The sequence below is a fragment of the Seriola aureovittata genome, chromosome 10 (genome assembly GCF_021018895.1).
Source record: "Seriola aureovittata isolate HTS-2021-v1 ecotype China chromosome 10, ASM2101889v1, whole genome shotgun sequence".
NCBI classification, from domain to species: domain Eukaryota; kingdom Metazoa; phylum Chordata; class Actinopteri; order Carangiformes; family Carangidae; genus Seriola; species Seriola aureovittata.
In genome coordinates this window covers 25365157-25384576 of record NC_079373.1, presented here as the reverse complement: position 1 = coordinate 25384576, position 19420 = coordinate 25365157, and the positions used below count along the sequence as shown (strand labels likewise).

Below are 19420 nucleotides of genomic sequence, written 5' to 3'. Positions count from 1 at the left end.
TTTAACATCCTCACGAGAAATTACAGTCCACCTCAGCAGCGACTTCGGCTGCTCTGAGCCATCTGTCTTCAGAACCAGGTACCGGGTACAGACACCTCTGGGTCTCTGGGCTGACAGAGGTGCTCTAACAGGTGTTTGTGACACCGTCCTGCATACCAGTGGATTTTGTTTTGCACTTTTTATTCTGGTTCAGTTACTGTCTTTCATCACCAGTGATGGACACATACCTGAAAACTGTCATCAGTAACTCAGTGCGGACAATTCTTTGAAAAAGTAAGTACATCACTTTAGTAATTACTCGACAGCCAAAGCTCCTTTACCTTCATTACATATTGCTACTCTCTGTGCTCATATATACAGTATTTTAATGCAGCCGAATTCACAGTAAAGCTGTTCTCATTTACATGTTTTTATGTTTCTGTTATCACACAACAGAACAAGGATGAAATAGTAACTGATAATGAAGTCTACACATAAACAGTCACTTCCAAGCTGCTGCTAAAATCCAGATTTTATAACGACAGCGGCATCTGACAAAATCACCAAACACATAAGTTAAAGACAAAAACTGTGCTGTGGTTTCAGCTCTGTTTACATATAAAATGATCGCTCAGTGAGAGTAAGAAGTTCCTTCATGTCAGCTGCCGTAGTGTCAGCATAGAGAGGTGTGTCTGCGGAGGGGAAGCCCGACCTCGCGCTCTCTGGGCAACACTGACGACCGTCTTTTATGAAAGGTAGCTGAGGTTTGTCCCAAAAAGCTGCTAGATTTGTCATTAGGTGCTTTTTTGAAATAGTCACTGAAGTGGTCTAAAAAATCAGTAAAAGGCGCTAAGTTGGGAACACTGCTTGTTTGCAATAAATCATTTGAAAGGGCAACGACCGATGGTGTAACTTTATCACTCAGTTAGTCAGCGACATTTGCGTTTTAAGTGCTGGACTTAAAACTAGAAGAGGAGAAAAAGTGAGAAATAAAGGGTCAGCAGGTCGCAGCATGAGGTCATGGAAAGTGAAACAATCTTATAATGAGACAAAGAGTCTAAATGCTAAATGCTAATGTCAGCATGCTAACATGCTCACGATGGCAACGTTAACATGCTGATGTTGAGCAGGTATAATGTTCACCACCATCTAGGTTTACCATGTTAGCATGCTAACATATGTGCATGTCAAATTTGGCACAAATTTGAACTAGGATGAACAAGGTTCAAGGATGAACTGATTAGATTTTGGCGGACAAAGGTCAAAGGTCAAGGTCAATGTGACCTGACCATAACTCACAAATCCATACACTAATGACACAATTTAACTCAAATGTCCAAGAGGATAAAATTAAGTGATCACATTTTATATCCAAATGGTCAAAGGTCAACGTTCTGCAACTTGGCTGTTTGGTGGAGGCTTACAACCACGGAGGTAGTCCTAGTTTTCTTGGTTGCCTCAGACACAGTAAACCCTCTGCACAAGGTTTTCAGTGGGTCAGAGCAGCATCCACACTGAGCGATTTCCGCCTCCATCTCAGACACCGTTTTCCTCAGTTGTGACGCAGCCTCGTCTTTGCTCTCCGTTCGCTCTACATCAACAATTGTGTCTCCCCGGTGCGATCCAGGAGCATCGACCGGAGACATCAACGTGTTCCTCTCACGACTGTCAACTTTCCTCCAGGACGGATCAGAATCGCAGCATGAGGAGGCCTTCAGGGAGGTTTAGCAGAAGAGTAAGGAAATGTTCTTGCAGTGTTAAAGTGAATCCATATATAATAGCTGCATCCAGTCATCAGTCTGTAGAGACATCAGACAGCCTGAAGGAGCACTGTGAGTCTGATTCAAATCCTCATCCAGACTCGTTATATCTCACCAATTAAATCCTCCACTCTCTCCGTACGTCCCTGTAAGCCTGTAAACCTCCTCAGGGCTAATTAAACGTCATTTGTTCCTCTGATCCTGCTTTCTGAGTTTTAATGAACACTGACTCCTCTCCTCGTGCAAACACAGTAGAGTTTCATGTCGGTCCGCCCACTCAGCGTTGCGTCTCTGTAATTGAATTTGCCTTACAGCGAGGCAATCAGATCTGCTGTCCTTCATTAGCAGAGGAGCTCGTTTGTGTGAAGCTCCTTTAAAAGAAAACAAAAAAATAAAGAGGATTTTTTTTTTTTTCCTTTCGTCTGAGCCGGAGGCGGCAGACGCAACAACTTGGCGTCATGTTTCAACCAAAATACGACAAGAGGACAAAGAGAGAGGGCTGTTGTGTGTCAGAGCCCCGGGGAGATTCGTCCCAGTATCCTCATCCTCCAGAGTCGGAGTCGAGATCACGGTCCAGGTTTTAGAAGATAAAGTCATGACAGGCCTGTTTTAGTGTTATTTATGCCTTAAATGTTCTTAATGTCTTCATTAAACTAACATTAGGCTAATTATTCACTTAAAAAAAGTGAAGTCTCGGGGGATTAATTCATGCATGCTTGGATGAAGACTCTGTTAATGAAGGGATTTTGTGTGGAGCCTTTGTAAAATGCAACGTCGTGACTGTGTCCAAAACCTCCTGAGGTCTAAGGGCAATCGACTTTTACAGATCATCTTAAATTCACCTTTTAAAAAAAGGTACTTGAATACAACATGATACCAAAGTGTTTTGTATCAAAAAATTTGCAGAAAAATCTCAGCTGCACCCATTTGTCCTGGAGCACCGTGTCGAGATAATTTGGCCCTAGGGTTGAAATTCTTCTCTTCTTCCCTACCTCTACTCATGTGGAGGAATTGTTTTGGGGCTTGAAATGGGTTTACCAAAGTTTTACGTTCACAAAAGTACTGCAATATATGAATAAATCAGTAGATAAATATATAATAAATGATGTGTGTCAAGCCCTCCTAACTCCGGCCGTGAGCCATGTACAATCTCCAGAGAATAAGAGAAGTGGAGAGACTCTACAGATTCCAACATTTGAATCATATTTCTAAGCTTCATAAAGGCAAAGATATTCCTACAAACATCAAGAAAACATTGAGAAAAAACCCAAAAACAAACATTTCGGCAGGTTCGTTGACCTCAGAGGGTTTAAATCTGCTCTGATTCAGTGCCGTAAAGAAACAAATTATTTTTTATTTTCCATTCAGGGGAGATTCAAAAAGACAAAATCCTTAAAACGTGTCTGATATGAGACGTACTGAAGCCGCGGCAGCGTGTCGTCTGGAGGCCGAGAGGCGACGCTCCAACGAACTGGCTCTGAGTTTTTCTGGTGACAGATCAGCCGCTCGCTCTGCCGTCTGTCTTTAAAACAAGTTCCCAACAGACGAGGAAACAGACAGATGGGAGGGAGTTTTTTTTTTTCTTTTCACCGTCCGTCCTCACGTGTAAACGCCAGCGGCGCTTTGACAGACTTCATTATTCAGAGATCCGACTGACTCATGTCAAACCGACCAACCAGAACGCAGGAAAAAAAAAAAAAGGTTTGGTGTTTTGATGCAGGACGCTGCTCGTCAGCTTCCAGACTCTCAGACGTCTTTCACCACTTTATAGTCCGACACTAGAACGTTTCTCCTGGTTTCTACAGGGAAAGTGTTACAGCTGCAACTATTGGTCATTTTAATTAATGTTTAATCTATATATAGCAATGGAAACAGACTGATATTAGTGAAGAGGTAAATGAATCATGTCACATAAACATCCATTGATATATATATATATACAGAGGTAAATGTGTGGGGATTTAATGGCAACCAACTGGGGAGTTTAAAATAGAAGAGAAAAAATATTTTGACTTATTTTGACAACAATTTAAGCAGTACTGTTAACCTCCTGATTTTAGTCGGGTAAATTTCATATTTATCTTAAATCAAGTCCCTAATTGAAGTTGTTTCTAATGATCTTGAACGTTACTTTGAGTCTCAAATTTGTAACAAACAAGAAATCCATGTTAATATCTATTCTGAAATGTCTTTCACTTCAATTATGTATTTGTCCTTTTTTATCTGTTTGCTTTATTTAAGAACTGATACGTCTGATAGTTTCAAAAATTTCCAATGTAAATAAATGGAAGTAGCATTGAAAAAAAAATTTAAAAAAAAGGAGATAGCACCACCAACCTCGATGAACTGACTCCGACGGTATGATGCACGAACATTTGCAACTGGAAATTTTGTCAAAATTTGTGCTGGTGTTGGTGAACAGTCCGACGCCAGTGATTACAGGGATATAAAAGAGAGAAACAGTGGAGGAAGTGGAACGAGGGAATATTTGGAGGTTTTCGCCTCAAAAAATAAATAAATGAAGATCTTAACTGAAGGTTCACATGTATATATAATAATAATCCACTGGTAAGAGGGTGTGGTTGAAGTCAATGGACCTTGAGTTAAGACTGTTTTGAGAACTACGCTGTAACCATCACAACAAGCACCAACACAGACGGTTTGATGACACATGGAGGGCGGCGGATAATCAGCCTCATCAGAGAGAGAATGACGGAGACGTGAAAGAAGATGAAGAGCTGAGTTTTTTAAAAAATCAACACGTTCTGAACGAGGTTCGGTTGATGTGATGAGATCGGCTGAATGAGGAGGCTCTGAAAACAACTGCTGTTAATCAGCTGCTTTGAAGGATGACAGACGGAGGAGAGAGCGCTCATGGGTAGCAATTATTCAATCAACACACACACACACACACACACACACACACACACACACAGCAATGTCCTTGTTATGAGAAGCTGATGTTACAATTAGATATTTGATTAAAACTCAACACACAAAGAAGAAAGAAAGGTTAGAGAGAGAAGGAAGGCAACATTTTCAATCCTTTTCAACTTTCCCACATCAACATGACGGACAATGACGAGACCGATGTTATACATTTCCTTCAGTTGTGTCATCACATTAACACAAATGTTTCCAGCGATTCTCAAACCAAGAGAAATGTGGTGAAGAGAGACCTGGTAAAAACCTCCTGAACCACTGACACTGAAGGAGTCCGAAACCAGGAAAGCTGAAGATACTGATGGTGAAGACAACAACTCCCATGATCCCACGCTACTTTTGGTTGAGTAAATTAAATACATTTTACATTATATTAAATCAATTAATACATTAAATAAGTATCTTAAAAGTCATATTACAGAGGTAGGAACACGTTAATGATAATTGGATGATAAAAATAAGTCTTATAAGTCTAACAGTGAGTAATTGCACAGCTGCCTTCTTCACAATGACCCACATCAATCTTCCACTCTACCAGAAACTAACTCTTTACATTTGATCATTAGGACTTCACATTATACTGATGTACGTACTTAATAGTATCAGTCTGAGTCGCCCTGCTGTAATTCTAACACTGGTTTTTCTGCTCTGTAAAGATGACATCTATTAGAGAGTGAATCCTCGACTGCTGCCCTTTGTGAGCTTTCTCCTTTTTTCCTCTTCAATTGGCTCTAATTGAATATATAATATATATAATAACACTCGATGTCACTCGTAGCAACGACCCCACAGAAAATCATCAGCTGAACCTGCATCTCGTCTCAGTTTTACAGCTTTATAATGAGTTTCATGCTTTGTTTCACTCTCGCTGCTTTCATGTTGTGTCGTCTTTAATCACAGAAGAGAGAAATAAGCTCTAAAAAAAAAACAACCAGTGTCCAACACCTGGTCGGCAGCAAAGACAGTCAGAGAGCAGCTGGTGAACAGAGTGGAACATTTAGCAGCTAAAGAGACAGATATTTCCCTCCGGAGCTGGTGGAGACCAAAAACAGAGCGAAAAGAGAGGGAACACTGGACTGAGATTCATCAGGTCGACACGAACATCACTCCAAATTAATGATACCGTTGTTTCATAAATACTAGATGTAACAGGTTCACCATATGAAGTTATTTCCATTGCTCCCATGGCAGGTTTTAGCCTTTTTTAGAGGTATAGGCCGGTGTGGCTCTGCAACCCAAGGTGTCCAAAATGTGGAGCAGGGGTAAAAGCAGGGGTCAGATGAGGAGAAGCTTCTCGCCAACAGCAACAAAAATGAGCCACATCAACCACAAACCAGTGTAGATTCAATAGATAACACAAATTCTACAACTGATGGGACTGTAACCTCGCATGATACTAGCCAGTATATTTCCAGTATGGTCATCTCATATTTGGTGTAAAGCTTCTGCCACAGCAACACAATTTTACCATTATCTCAGCAGTAGATTGTTTAAATGTCACCAAACTCAGCCACGTACATTCAGTATTTTAACATCCTAGTATCATATTTTGAGAAAACCCACAATGGGTCTTTTTCTTTGAATTTAATACAGAATATTTGCTTCTACCAAAAACTTTAGTAAAAGTAAAAGGCAACAGGAAACAGGATGTTGGGGAGAGACTGAGCACAGAGAGGGATTCATCTTAAGTATAAACCAATGGAATATCAGTCACGTGACAAACACATGAGTGAGTCAGGTTTGGATCGGTTCTCACCGTGGTGGTCTTGACTCGGCCTCCTGGTTGCGTGCAGGTCCAGCCCGACTGATTGACCAGGAGATCACATCCTTCATCGTCCAAACAAGGAGTCATCTCACACCACTGTCGACTCCTGACGATACGAACTGAGGAGGAGGAAGAGGAGGAGGAGGAGGAGGAGGAGGAGGGAGAAAAGACAGGTGAGTTCATTGGTTTCACCTTCTCTTAGTAGAATGACAGTGTCACACGTTATCGTTGGGCCGCTGTTTTTCAGGAAAGAAGTCAAAATATTTTTAGAAAATTGTTGGAATGACTGGAAGGCCGGGGTTTGTATACTGGGTGAGAGTAATCAGGAGCCGCTGTGTGACCAGGTGAAGGGAGTTAGCTTTATCAGGTGGGAGTGGCTAATGCAGGGAGGTGCAGGAGAACAGGGTGAATGGAAGATTACTGACTGGAAGCTGGATGACAGGGAACGCTGAAGCGAAGCAAGTGACCTGAGATGTGACAGAAACTAGAAGTTAAATTGTAAGGTATCTGGACGGAGAAGCTAACACTAAGTGAATGTGATTTAGAAGCTAACTCTAAAATAACTGGACCATGTCGCCTTCATGTCACATTGTTTAAAGTGTAATTAAATACCTCAGACGGGGGAAAATGTTCACGTCAACCTCCGACTTTTAAATTCAGAGTCAGAGGAGCGAAACTGAAAATAACTTAACTAATGTTAATCACTATATTTTACTTAAGTTATACTGTTTTTATCTGGTTATACTTTAGGCTTTCTAATTGGTGTAGCTATAAGATTAGCAGTAGAGCTAACCACATTGGATTAATGCCTGAACACAGGTGTTTTTTTTCTTCTGTTTTTTAGGTTTGGTTTGTATGGAAACATTTCACCACCTCTCTCCCTGTGGCTCAGCGGTGCAGCACTGAGATCCCCCTGAGACCTGATGAATGGTCTCGGGGAGCTGAGCGGCAGGAAACAGCAGCGCCCTGGCTGTTTCTGAGAGGACGTGTAATCACCTGCTGAAGACGAGGATGGAAGCCGACAGCGGCCGCCACATTCGTTGATTCGTCTTTTTCCTCCATTGTCCCAGGATGCCACCGCTGGGTTGAGCACGCCACACGATTCCCTCCACACAACCTCCATTACCACAGCAGTGACTAAGTGTTTTATCAGACGCCTCACAGCGAGGCCGTAAATACAGCTGTTTCCTGAAATCAGCAGGAAATGCTGAGACTCAAGACAACAACTCAGAGTGAACCTGACCAGTCTCTGAAACACATCACACTGACGTATTAACTGATCACAAAATGTCTCCAAAGCTCAGAATCACTGAATCTGTGACTGTTTTGAAAGAAATTCCATATTCACTTATAATTTGAGTTTTACTTTTCCTGCAGTAACTTCTAATCTTAGTTCATTTCTGGAATATGAAGCTGGATGAAGGTAAAGAGGCTTATTGCTCCGTGGACGGCAACATCAGTCTGTCAGTGGATCCCGTGTGATCCAGACTGAAACATCAAAACAATTGGATTTGACACTTTTGAAATTTAAGAAGTGTCCCAATTCAGGTGCCACATCCTTTAGAGGACGCCGTCTACAAAAGGTGTGGCCCTTCGTGGCCGTCGTGTACCAAACTGAAATGAGACGGTCTGGCCAACGGAGGAATTTCATTAGCGTTTTAATTCTCTATTATTTATTACTTTATGTCCATTTTGTGCCTATATTTGTGTTTTCTTGTCTCGTCTCTTTTTTACTTTTTCCTAAATCATTAAAATAAAGATGTTATTGTTAAAAGTATTATATTGTAACAGTTAAAGCATAAACGTAACATGTTACAGTTTGTGTCATTCTTGATTTTTAATATTTCTGGCCCATGTTGGAAGGAAGTTTTCTTGTGTTATCATGTTATTTTTGAGCCCCTACTTGAATCTAGCAACTTGTCAATTATTATAGTTCATGTGTGAGATCTCTGTAAAATGCATGAGTTTATATATGAATTTATTAGGAGTGAAATGTTCTACATGGGATCAAAAAATCAAAAACATACATCAATCGACATTTAAAGTTTCTACAGATTTTTGTGCATTTTAATTTTGGCTCAGAACAGACAAAGATATTTGTCTCAACTAAGATTTAATCTTGTCATCAATATATAACTTCACCTGGGTCAAATGTTTAGAGAAACCTTGTTCACCTGCAGGTTTCTACTTCTGACCAATAAGAGCACAGGATGTGTGAAGGTGTTTTCAGGCGTTAAATATAGAAAACAGTCAGAAACAGAAAACAGACCTTCACACTAACAAACAGTGTGTAATGGAGGTGCAGTGGATTAATCTCAGGTACCAGTGAACACCTGAACACCTGCGAACGCTGCATCACCAAGCTGATTAATGAACAACCGCAACGTAGATCCGTCTGCCGCCGCTCAGCGCAGTTCATTTATCCGAAAAGAGAGGAGGACGTTTTGTAATCGCTTCATTCATCAAAGACGACGTCCAGAAGGAGGGACGCCGCTTTGTCCCCAGAGGAAGAGACGAACGGAGGGGAAAGAGAGGAGTGAAAAGAAATGAGGCAAAGAACAAACAGATGGAAGTAAAGGAAAAACTAAAAAATGGTGCTACAGTCTGAACAGGAAGTGGAGACGGAAACCATTATTCCTCTTTAAAGGACAGACAAGTTGAGCCACAGAGAGGGAAAGAAAATCATCCTTTTTTATATATTTCTTTACTTCACTTTCTTCTCCTCTTCTTTTTCCTCCCGTCTGTCGTATCTTTACCTTTGTTTTTCCTTTATTTCCTTTACATCACTTGTTCTTGAGTCTGTTTTACTTCATATTTGCCAGAAGCTCTCGGCATTTAACAAAGAAAAACAAAGATGTTTTCTCTTAACTATGACTTATAATCTCCAAATACAGATTTTATAATGACCAAATAGTTTTCATAGGATTTTAATTACAAAATACATATTTTAAAGTTTTAAATATCTCTTTAGATAAATATCTCATCATTGTCTCATAATCACAAGACAAACATCTTCTGATTAAAAGGTAAAGACCCTCAAAAATATGAGAAAGTTTCATTGTTATTACGAGATATTTATCTGGTAATTATGTGATAATTTCTCTGATAATTGTGAGACACAGTTCTTAGAATTCATGGTCACAAAATAAATGTTTTTGTGAATATAGGATATAAACATTTGTGGATTTGTTTTAATATGAATCATATAGAAATGTTGGTGAATAAAATTTTCTCTCCAACTTCATCACATTAACTTTCTCCCTTTGTTTTTCTTCCATATTTTCTTTCTCTCTCCTCTGACTTGACCTCTGAGGTCAGTGCAGCTTTTAACGACTCTCCGACTCCAGGAGTCACTCTGAACAGCTGACAGTTGAGTCCCTGAATGCACCGCCTCTCTGCCCTTTTCAGTTCGTCTCCACCTGATGAGAAACAAAAAGGTCTCACCTGTTTGTTTCACCGCACCGTCTCGGAGCCGCATGGCATTTTTCATTCAACATGTTGAGTACGATAACATTATTGTACCATACCATAATATTTTTTAAAATTTTTCTGTTGTGTGCAAAGCAGAGGAGGTGGTTGAGAAACATCATTTTCTCTTATTATTTGTTAATGATTTATTTGATTAAGTCTTGATAAATCAACCTTGGAGATGCTGAATCAGACATTTTAAGGCAGATTTAAGGGGACTTGAGGTTTCTGTATCTGTAAAACATCCCTCTGAGTGTAACCTCTGCTTCCTGTGATGGGATTATCCCATTCAGAGCGGAAACTCCGCACAGGAACCAGGACTCAGACTGACGTTAGGTGTTCGAGCCGGGGACCTGCGATGCGAGAGGACAGATAAGAGGCGACTGCAGCCTGGATCTTCCTCTCAGCTCTGAGCAGAGCAACAAAAGGCAAAGTGAGCAACCACCTCAAACAGAAACTGACATAAATACCAACATGCAGCTCTCAGAAACAGAGTAAAGGTCACTGGACGCCGATGTAGCTGCTGCTGAGGTCTGAGTTTTAGTTAAAGCTTTCTGAACTGTGACTGCACTTTGGCTCCAAACCCACCCTTCAAAAAACAAATGAAAAGCTTTTAATTGTAATTGTTTTGTGATTTAAAGTAAAGTATCAGTATCAGTTACATTGTTGGAAGCAATGAATAAAGATGCATCTACAGCATTATTATTAGATTACTACATAAAAACAAAACTCTGCAAGAAGAAGCATTTTGCAACTAGTCGACTGACAGAAAAAAAAAGGCAATAATTTTGAAAATCTATTAAAAAATTCCAAACATTCGCTGATTCCAGTTTGTAATTTGTGAAGTTTTATGTTTTTATTGTTTTATACTGTTGTAAAGTGAATAACTTTGAGTTTTGAAAACATCTGAAGACGTCACCAAAGTATTGAGATCAATTTTTCACTGTTTTCTGACATTTTATAAACATTGAATACAGAAAATAATCGGTAGATTAACTGATAATAAAAATTGTAGGATGCATTCTTTCCAACAATATAATAATATAACACTGTCACGGATCATTCTGCATAATGAGCACCTTTACTTTTGATATTTTGACTTTTATTTGTAATCGAGTGTGGTAATGTACAATAGTGTTATTGTTCCTTTTATGTAAGTGCAGCTTCCGTGATGTGGGTGCAGAAAGTTCTTTGTTTACTTTGGCATATTTTGGTTTCTTTATGTTCTTTTTGTGTTATACAAATTTCCCCTCGAATCGCGTAAAGTTTTCCCTCCCTGAAACATTCTTTCTACTTTAGAGTTTGTGTTACCTGAGATCACAACAGAAGACACAAACTGACATAAATACCAACAAGCAGCTCTGTAAAGGTCACACAGAGAGACACGAGTGACGGCTAAACTTTGCTCTGAATACTTTATAAAATAAAACATTTTCCGCATGATATTTGCAATGATTTGTCATTCACATCTAACATTCGTATTAGCACTCTCTAATATAAGTTACAATATATTATTCAACTGTCCTGTATGGCTGGAATGATCGGGTGTCCACATACTTTTGGCCACATTTTCTGGCTGTTGACAGTTAAAGAGAGATGTTATATTTTACCTGAGTTTATTGTCTAACGACCATCAGCAGCTTCTGGCCGACCGCTGCAGTGAAGAGGCCACTGAGGCTTTAAGGACGTTTGATTTTGGTTGTTCAGAGACGTTCAGGGAGTAAAAAAAAACAAAACAAGAAGCTGCTGATGAGTGTCTGAGACACAGGAAACAGGTCGCAGCAATCAGCATCGTTACTGAGGCTGCTGTTGAAAACATCCTCCCCAGGCAGCAGAGCGGGTTCAAACCGTTGTGATCGCTGACAGCACAGACTTTAACTTCTGTTTCAGCTCCAACCGCACAGACGTCAGGATGTTTAGACATGTGAAGTTATAACATGCACGCTTTCAGCATTAAATTGTTGAGTTGAGTTGTGTACTTACATTATCCCAAATGTTTCCAGCAATTCTCAAACCTAGAGAAACACGTGATTTTAATTTGTCTGTCAATGACATCGTATCCGCTTTGCACCTGGTTCGGCGTTGTGGTTTCCTGCCAGAAGCCACATTTTTAGGATACACTTTTTACACCTTGGTCGTTTTTAACTATATATTTTAACCAGTATTTTAGTCATCGGACGTCTGGAAGAGCATCGGTGAATCAGGGATTTTTAAAGTGAAAGCGCTTTATTCAGTGTTTCTACTGGTTTTCCACCGTTTGTTATGGAGAGGACGACTCCTCTGTGGATAATTCAGCTGTCACTAAAAACATCCAGGACGTCTGGTTCATGAGTTATATTAAAGGTTAGCATCACCCCATGCTGTCTTTTGTTATTGTTTTGATTAGGAATGGCAGAAATTACATACTGTGCGTTTAAGGAGGGATGTGTTTAGCTCATCTTAGCATCAAGACTAGAATAGATAGATGAGAAAATATCTAGTTCTAAAACTGAAGCTTTATCGGAGAGAAAGCAGCAGGAGAGACGGAACAACTGTTTCGAAGTGTCTGAACGTCACCGGGAGAGTCTGTGAGTCCCCGCAGAGACGACCAAATCCCTCCAGCTGTTGTCATCTTCTCCAGATGGTGGAGAAGAGAAAGAGAAGGAGAAGGAGAGAGGAGGAGAGAGCCGGTGATGAAATGCAGAGAAACGCTGGGCTGTAACTTTCTGAACCTCACAGTCCAGATGACACAGAGAGGACATGTTTGTTTGTTTCCTTCATAAACTACAAACTCTCAGGGGAGATCGTACCGGATGACATTTTAATGCACTTAAAAATAACAATCACTCAAAAACACTTAGCCTTGGTAAAGATAAAGGGAAAACTACATTCATGGTGCTACATGAAATAATGAATATTAATGAACTTTTTCATGCATTTCTTCTTCTTTGTCTTCATTTTATTTGGCAGCTGTTATTTGGAAACTGCAGGTCCTTTGAGGTTTTTGTTAGCCTGTATTTTTTTCTACATTTTGACAAACTGGGACAATTAAAAGTATGATGGATTAGCCGTTAGCAGTTGTTGTTAGCAATGTACACACAAGTTATGACTACATTACTTTAAAATGTGAGGATTCTCAAGCAAAGTTCTGAAATTGTAAGGAGAGAATCTTTTCTGATTTCTAAGTGGATTTGTGGATGTCAGGTGTGAAGGGTTTAAATGTACCTTAGTTGTCTTTATGAGCTTTGTATTGCAGCTTCTGCAGCAGCTCCAACTGTAAACCGTGTTGATTAACAGGCCAAATCATCAGGCCAAACCAAAATGATTAACTACCACGGCTTCAACTCAACTCCCGTGGCGCCTGGAAAGATGCACCTCACAGTTCGAAACACCCTGATCTAAGGAAAGCATCCACTCCGTCTCTGTAAACATGGGCAAGATTCAAAAACTGCAGAACAAGAGCTTCAAGAGCTGCAAGAAATATACACAGCGAGACAGGAGAGGCGGTAGATGACAGAAGAACTGCAGGGATGAGCGCTGACAGAGGCGGGAATAAAAGCATCCTGGAATATGTTGGAAGCAGGAACACAACACTAAAACTCATCTGTCATCTTCTCATCTGCCTTATTGATATCAAATTCTTCGTGTCCCAAATGTGCCTGAATTTCCTTCATTTTCTGGTCAAATCCTAAGACTTGCTGTTCCTGCGTGTCGCTAAACATCAGCTGCAGCCACTAGAGGACGGCGATCATCTTACCGTCGACGCAGGCCGGTCTGGCTCGTGTCGTCCCGGCGATCTGTCCCTTCCTGCAGGCGCAGCGGGCCGTCTGTCGGGCGATGGTCCTCCTCGGCTGGCTGCTGTCCCGGTCCAGAGTGACGATCTCGCAGGTCCCCGCCACCAGCTGACCTGAGGGAAACAAAGTAAATCACGTCAGTATTTTAGCTGCTTTCATTTTAATGACAAAGTTTTATATTCACTCAACACACAGGGTTTTGTTCTCTAGTGTTCTCCAGAGCGGATCACTTCTACATTCTGATTGGCTGCTGCTGAACTGCATTAGATCTCATTACCATACAGTTTCCTGGATGCTAGCCCACATCTGTAATCAATGACTTCTGGTCACTTTGCATTATCGCTGCTACAACGTCACTGAGAACATCTGGAGCCTCAAACAGCTCAGATCTTTTCCAGGAACAATAAAACCTCCTCGAGGCCTCGACTCACGCAGATGAATAATTAATCCTCTCAATAATGAATCTTTCTTTGTTGTGATAACATGATAATTTCCTTATTGAAATCTGTTTTCCTCAGGTAAGAAGAAAATAAGTGGGCTGCAACTTCACAGACCTTTTCAGTTCGCACTGTTCATTTATAATTGATAAAGAATGAGAAAAACCTGCAGATAAACTTCATGGTTAAAGATGCAGATGAAAAATAACAGACGACAGACGAGTGGCTGAAGAAACAAGTGGTTAAAATCTTCAGTGAGACTGATGGAGGCACCAGTGTTGGGTTAAATCAGAGGGGACAGATTAAAGCCTCAGGAGTTGGGGGGGGGTTTGGTTGCCGCGGCGACGGCAGAAGCCCCCCCTGCATGCTGATGAACTGTCATCAATAGGGCCATGGACTGTCCCCTCAACAAACCGAGACCTCAGAGCAAGAGAGAAAAGAGAGGGATCAGTTCAGAGAGACGGGGGGTCAGCGGGGTCAGAGGCATCATCACCATCGACAACAACAACAACAACAACAACAGGAGACGTCATCTCTGATTGGGCAGCTGGTTGTTTCAAGCACCTGGAGGGGGACGTTCGTCTTGTCCATTAAACCTTAACAAACGGAGGAAAGACTTCCACGTGGACAGAGATTGGCGAGGAGCCGCTATAACCTGCAAGCTGAGGGTCACATGACTGTAAGAGGCAGGCGAGCGGTGGGCTGCTTTGACTTTACACCCACCTGCGCTAAGAGATATCACACACGGCTACATCTGATTTTAGCACCTCAGAGCCAGATAAGAGCCGGGAATCGATGCTCTACATGTACGACATTTATTTCCTCTGTAATGGCAGTGAACGCACCACACGGGCCCATCAATAACTCTGCTGTACTCAGAGCCTGACACGATATTTAGAGCTGACAAACAGTCGCGTTAACCGTGATAAACAGCAGGGGCTGCGGCTACAAACTGACACTCAGCTGTAACACAGATATCCACGGCGACGCTCGCCATAAATAAGCCTCCTGTGACTGTCAACGCTCCAACACACTCCCCGTCTTCAAGCTGAGACACACAGAGTCTGACAGCCGTGGTCAGTCTGCTCTTTTACCTCTGTTAAGGTTTTAAATACGAAGCCACTTTTTGGTTTTTAATGTAAAAGCTTCTGTGTTCAGCAGCTGATCTGGTGAACGAGCGGTCCCAGTTTGAAAATGAGTTAGATTCAGCTTCATCCGTACAGCGTGTGCTACGTGTAAGCTAAAGCTGGCAGCAGCGTTTAGCCGTGGCCCGAGGACAGGTGTGGGCAAACAGCGAGTCATGAGATAAATACGGCCCTCCAACAAAAATATTTGGACCCACAACAAAACTTTGCATCAAAACTCTTTCATAATTTCTTATGAATCTAGTGACGCCCCAGATGGTTGTTTGCGTAGAACCATCTGGGACGGTAGCAATTCAAGGATGATGTAAATCCCAATAAATATGACTGTTAAATGTCGTAATCTATAACAGTAATTAATCAGTAATTAATCGGCATTTTCAGTCAGCCACATATAAAGCAGGCCACTCTCATTCAAACAGCACTATAATAAACTTGAATGAAATAAAAACATTTACAACATGCAGCAGATTCCTGCATCACACTCCTTCTTCTCTGAGTCATAACTGAACACAGACATGATACACATATTTTTAGATTCAGTGAGACTTACGCTTCTCAGAGTTTGTCATTATCTCCATCCTTTGTGAATTAACAGCCATTAATCCAATTAGAAATCATAAAAAAGACGCTCCTCCTTAACGTTTTTAAGTTTTCTTCAGCAAAGTAATCCAGTGATATTTGTCATTCGAGCACATTACAAACAGGAACTGCTAACAACTATTTCGTCCACTTTTCATTGTCCAAATTTGCTGAAATGTGAACAAATATAGTGAGAAAAAACAGAGCCCACAGCATAACTGAACAGCATAGCTGAATCCATGGGGATATTACACTTCCTGTTTACATTCCCCAAAGCATTATGGGAAGTGTAGCTCTAAAAGTACAAAGGAAGACAAAAAACGGTACTTTACGATCATCCACAGCACGAGACAAACGCTTTTCCAGACGTTTCCTCTCAGACAAACATTAATCCTCTGCAGCCAAAGGAATTTATTTGGACTTTTTTCATGTTGCACTATCTCTTTATTTTCTCATATTAATATATATTGTGTTTGAAACTTGTGTAAATACAGACCAAAATATTTAAATACATTTTATGGCTACTACCTGGGCCCCTGTGGCCACCTGACAGGTGAATCCAGACATGTGCTCCTCTGCTGTAATGCACTTCTTACTGGGTGTCTTTTAAGAAACAAGTTATTGAACATGGGGAGAAAATAGGATTTTCTTATCTTTAGCAAAAGGCAGAAACTCTGTCAAAAGCTCTGTAAGAGGATTTTTAAACACAGTTTTTCCTGTTGAGTGTATTTTCGTTATTTTACAGTTTCCCAGCTCTTCTGAAAGGCCACTCTGTCCTTCAGCTTTTCTTTTCTTTTTTTTTAATTCAGTCTGTCATTTCTGCAGCTGCAGCTGTTTGAAGTCCTGACTGTCGGGGTGAAAAGCCTCAGCTATCAGACTGAAACATGACGCAGCAGCGGCGGCAGCAGCAGCAGCAGCAGCACTCAGGAACTGAGAGGTTTTGATGTGGCGAGCGGCGTTCACTTGTCAGCACACTGTGAAACACGAATGAAGACACAGTGTTGTTGTTTCTATCGGCTCGGAGTCATCGCTGCCGTCTGTCAGGTGAGTCGACGCTCAGGAGGATTCATGTCTCTGTGATGAGGAATGTTTTTCTCTGCAAAATACTTCAACGGGAAAAAAAAAGGTTGTCAAATGTGAGAATCTGCATTTACAGGTCCTAGTTTACCGAGCTTTCGTCCACATTTCAGGGTCTTCATCCAGCAAATAGAGCTTGATTTTTGGAAGTAGTGCAGCTCACATAGACGGGAGGATGTAACGCAGGCATCTATTTATCTTTAATGTTCATCTCATTAAAATATCTGTGATCGCACTTTGTATTTGTTTTCAGATTTACAGAGGAAATGGTCATTAATCAAAATAAAATAAAGCAGGTTTCTGTTGCAGGAAGCAGCAGCTATAAAAAAAAATATTAGGTTTGCATACACAGTAACTTAACCCAGCTGTGATACAGTAACACTGGTGGAGTGAACAGTGAGGCTGTGACCACTGAGACGAAATTACAAACAGTAACGCTGGGTTGAAAAACACGCCTCATTTCCTGTGAATCCCCCGAGCCGGTGAAAACAGTTTCAAGATTCTGCTCCCTCTCATCTCCCTGTGTTTGTTTCCTATCCTATGTCCTACGTGTTTCCTATCTTGTCTCCTACCTGTGTTTCCTACCTTGTCTCTTATGTGTGTTTCTGGACTGTCCCACTGTCAAACCATCAAGGGCACGACGACTCTCTCACAGACATTTTGAGCTTTTCATTCACACTTTACGAAAGTCCGAATTTCTGCTATATAAACAGTTGAATCCATAAAAAACTGTAGTAATATCAAAGAAATATGGATAAAATGTAATGTAAATATGTTACAGTTTCATGTTTTAGACCTGGTCTAAGATAAACCCTGGACTACAGAAAGCTTTTGGACTGGTTGAATCGACTTCCACACCAGTGAGCTCCAGTTTAAATGATTCACTTACAAAAATAAAATAAAATAGAATCCAGATTAAAGATTAAGATTGAAGTTTTCTCTTAAAACACGAACACTGTAGATCTTTGTGTTGCAGTTTTAATGAAGCTCATGATCACATCTGACAGCCTGCTGCTTTCTGTCTGATGCGTGTGTACCACCACCCCCCTCCTGTTAGCCTCGAGGCTACATGGAAGCTAATAAACAATCTCATCTCAGTTTGAGAGCTGCTGTGATGAGGGTTTATCTCCTCCTCCTCCTCCTCTCTCTGTTTGATCCTCTGTGGAATCAGCAGTTTACTTTCATGTCTAAAGGGTCAAAGGTCAGAGCGAAAAGTGTAGGAGCTTGGACAGCCAGCGACACACAGATGGGGCGGACGCTTTAACCTTCCTCCCTCTGAGTGTAGTCTGACACAAAGGTCAAAGGTCAGATGGAAGGTGAGACAGAGACAGAACCACAGACAGCTGGTTTAAGTCACATGCTTCATGATTTATCATCTAAATCTGTCTCCATTGAACTTTGTCACATTTTGTTTTTACAGACACAAACATTTTCCACCTCAGTCGAGAATAAAAACTTATTTTGAAGATTATTTTTTAGGGTTTCCAATCAGGGTTTTCTTTTTATACCCAAACAGAAAACGCACATAAAACAGGTGAATAGACACCCACCTACAGAAGCCCTGTCTCTTATTTAGTAAGAAAACAAGTACAAATCTGCACTTAAAAACTGATTAAAAAAACTGGATCTGAAGCTCATCGGCTCTTACTTCCTCGCTGAGAAATCTGGATCAGGCCTTGTGCCCCGCCCACCACCTGCTCGCTCCAGGTGGACAGGTGAAAGAGCAGAGAGCATCAAGATGGTCAGAGGAGGAAACATCAGAGACACTCAGGAGATTGTCAGTCTGTTGAGATCAGAATCAGAGCCTAGCAGATGGATCGGTTAGCGTAGTTAGCATCTTTTATTTGTTTATGTTTGTTAGCTTGTAACTGGCAGTGGCTGACGGTGTTAGCGGTTGTACTGCTGCAAACTCTCGCTCTCGCTGTACTGACGAAGTTTCAGATTTATTTAGCCCCGCCCCCTATCCCCACAAGTTGACAGGATTGGCTCCTTAGGTTTGTGACGTATGAAACCCTGGCTGTTGTTGGTTCACTGCAGTTCAAGGGGGAAACACTCAGTCATGGTGTTGATGATTATCCTGCCCATGATGTCTTGTATTATATATAAAAACATCATATTGAAAAGTTAACAAGGTTAAAAACCAGCATTTAAAATTGATAAATTCCACAGCCAATTCAATTTGTTTCAATGGAAGTGATTGGTGGACTGAACTTTGACTCACACCAGTGACCAATAAAAAGCTGTCTCTACAGTGCTGACCTTTAAGGCTAAGGAGAGCCAAGTTTAATTCAACCTGCTCCACAGCTGACAGCTAACTGACCATTAGTGAGCTTGTTAGCTCACACAGCTTTATTTTCCCTCCTCAGTAATTCTTTATTAAATGAAATGTTGCAGTCCTGAGAACAAAATGCCAGGGATGAGTGAACTGCACTGCGCTGAGAAAACAGAAAGAAGCTCAGAGAGCTGTTGTGACTGACTACACTCGGTATTTATC

At 41.0% G+C, this 19420-nt stretch overlaps 1 protein-coding gene across 2 annotated transcripts in view; it reads right to left on the bottom strand.

Annotated features, from left to right (window-relative positions):
• LOC130176947 (chemokine-like protein TAFA-5) overlaps positions 1-19420 on the bottom strand; it is a 46500-nt gene that overhangs the window by 14739 nt on the left and 12341 nt on the right. For both annotated transcript variants that reach the window (XM_056388395.1, XM_056388394.1), the window contains 2 exons: positions 13652-13801; positions 6439-6566 (listed from right to left, as the gene is read on the bottom strand). In XM_056388395.1, coding sequence (XP_056244370.1) covers positions 6439-6566; positions 13652-13801 — 278 coding nt within the window. The remainder of the gene's footprint in view (positions 1-6438; positions 6567-13651; positions 13802-19420) is intronic.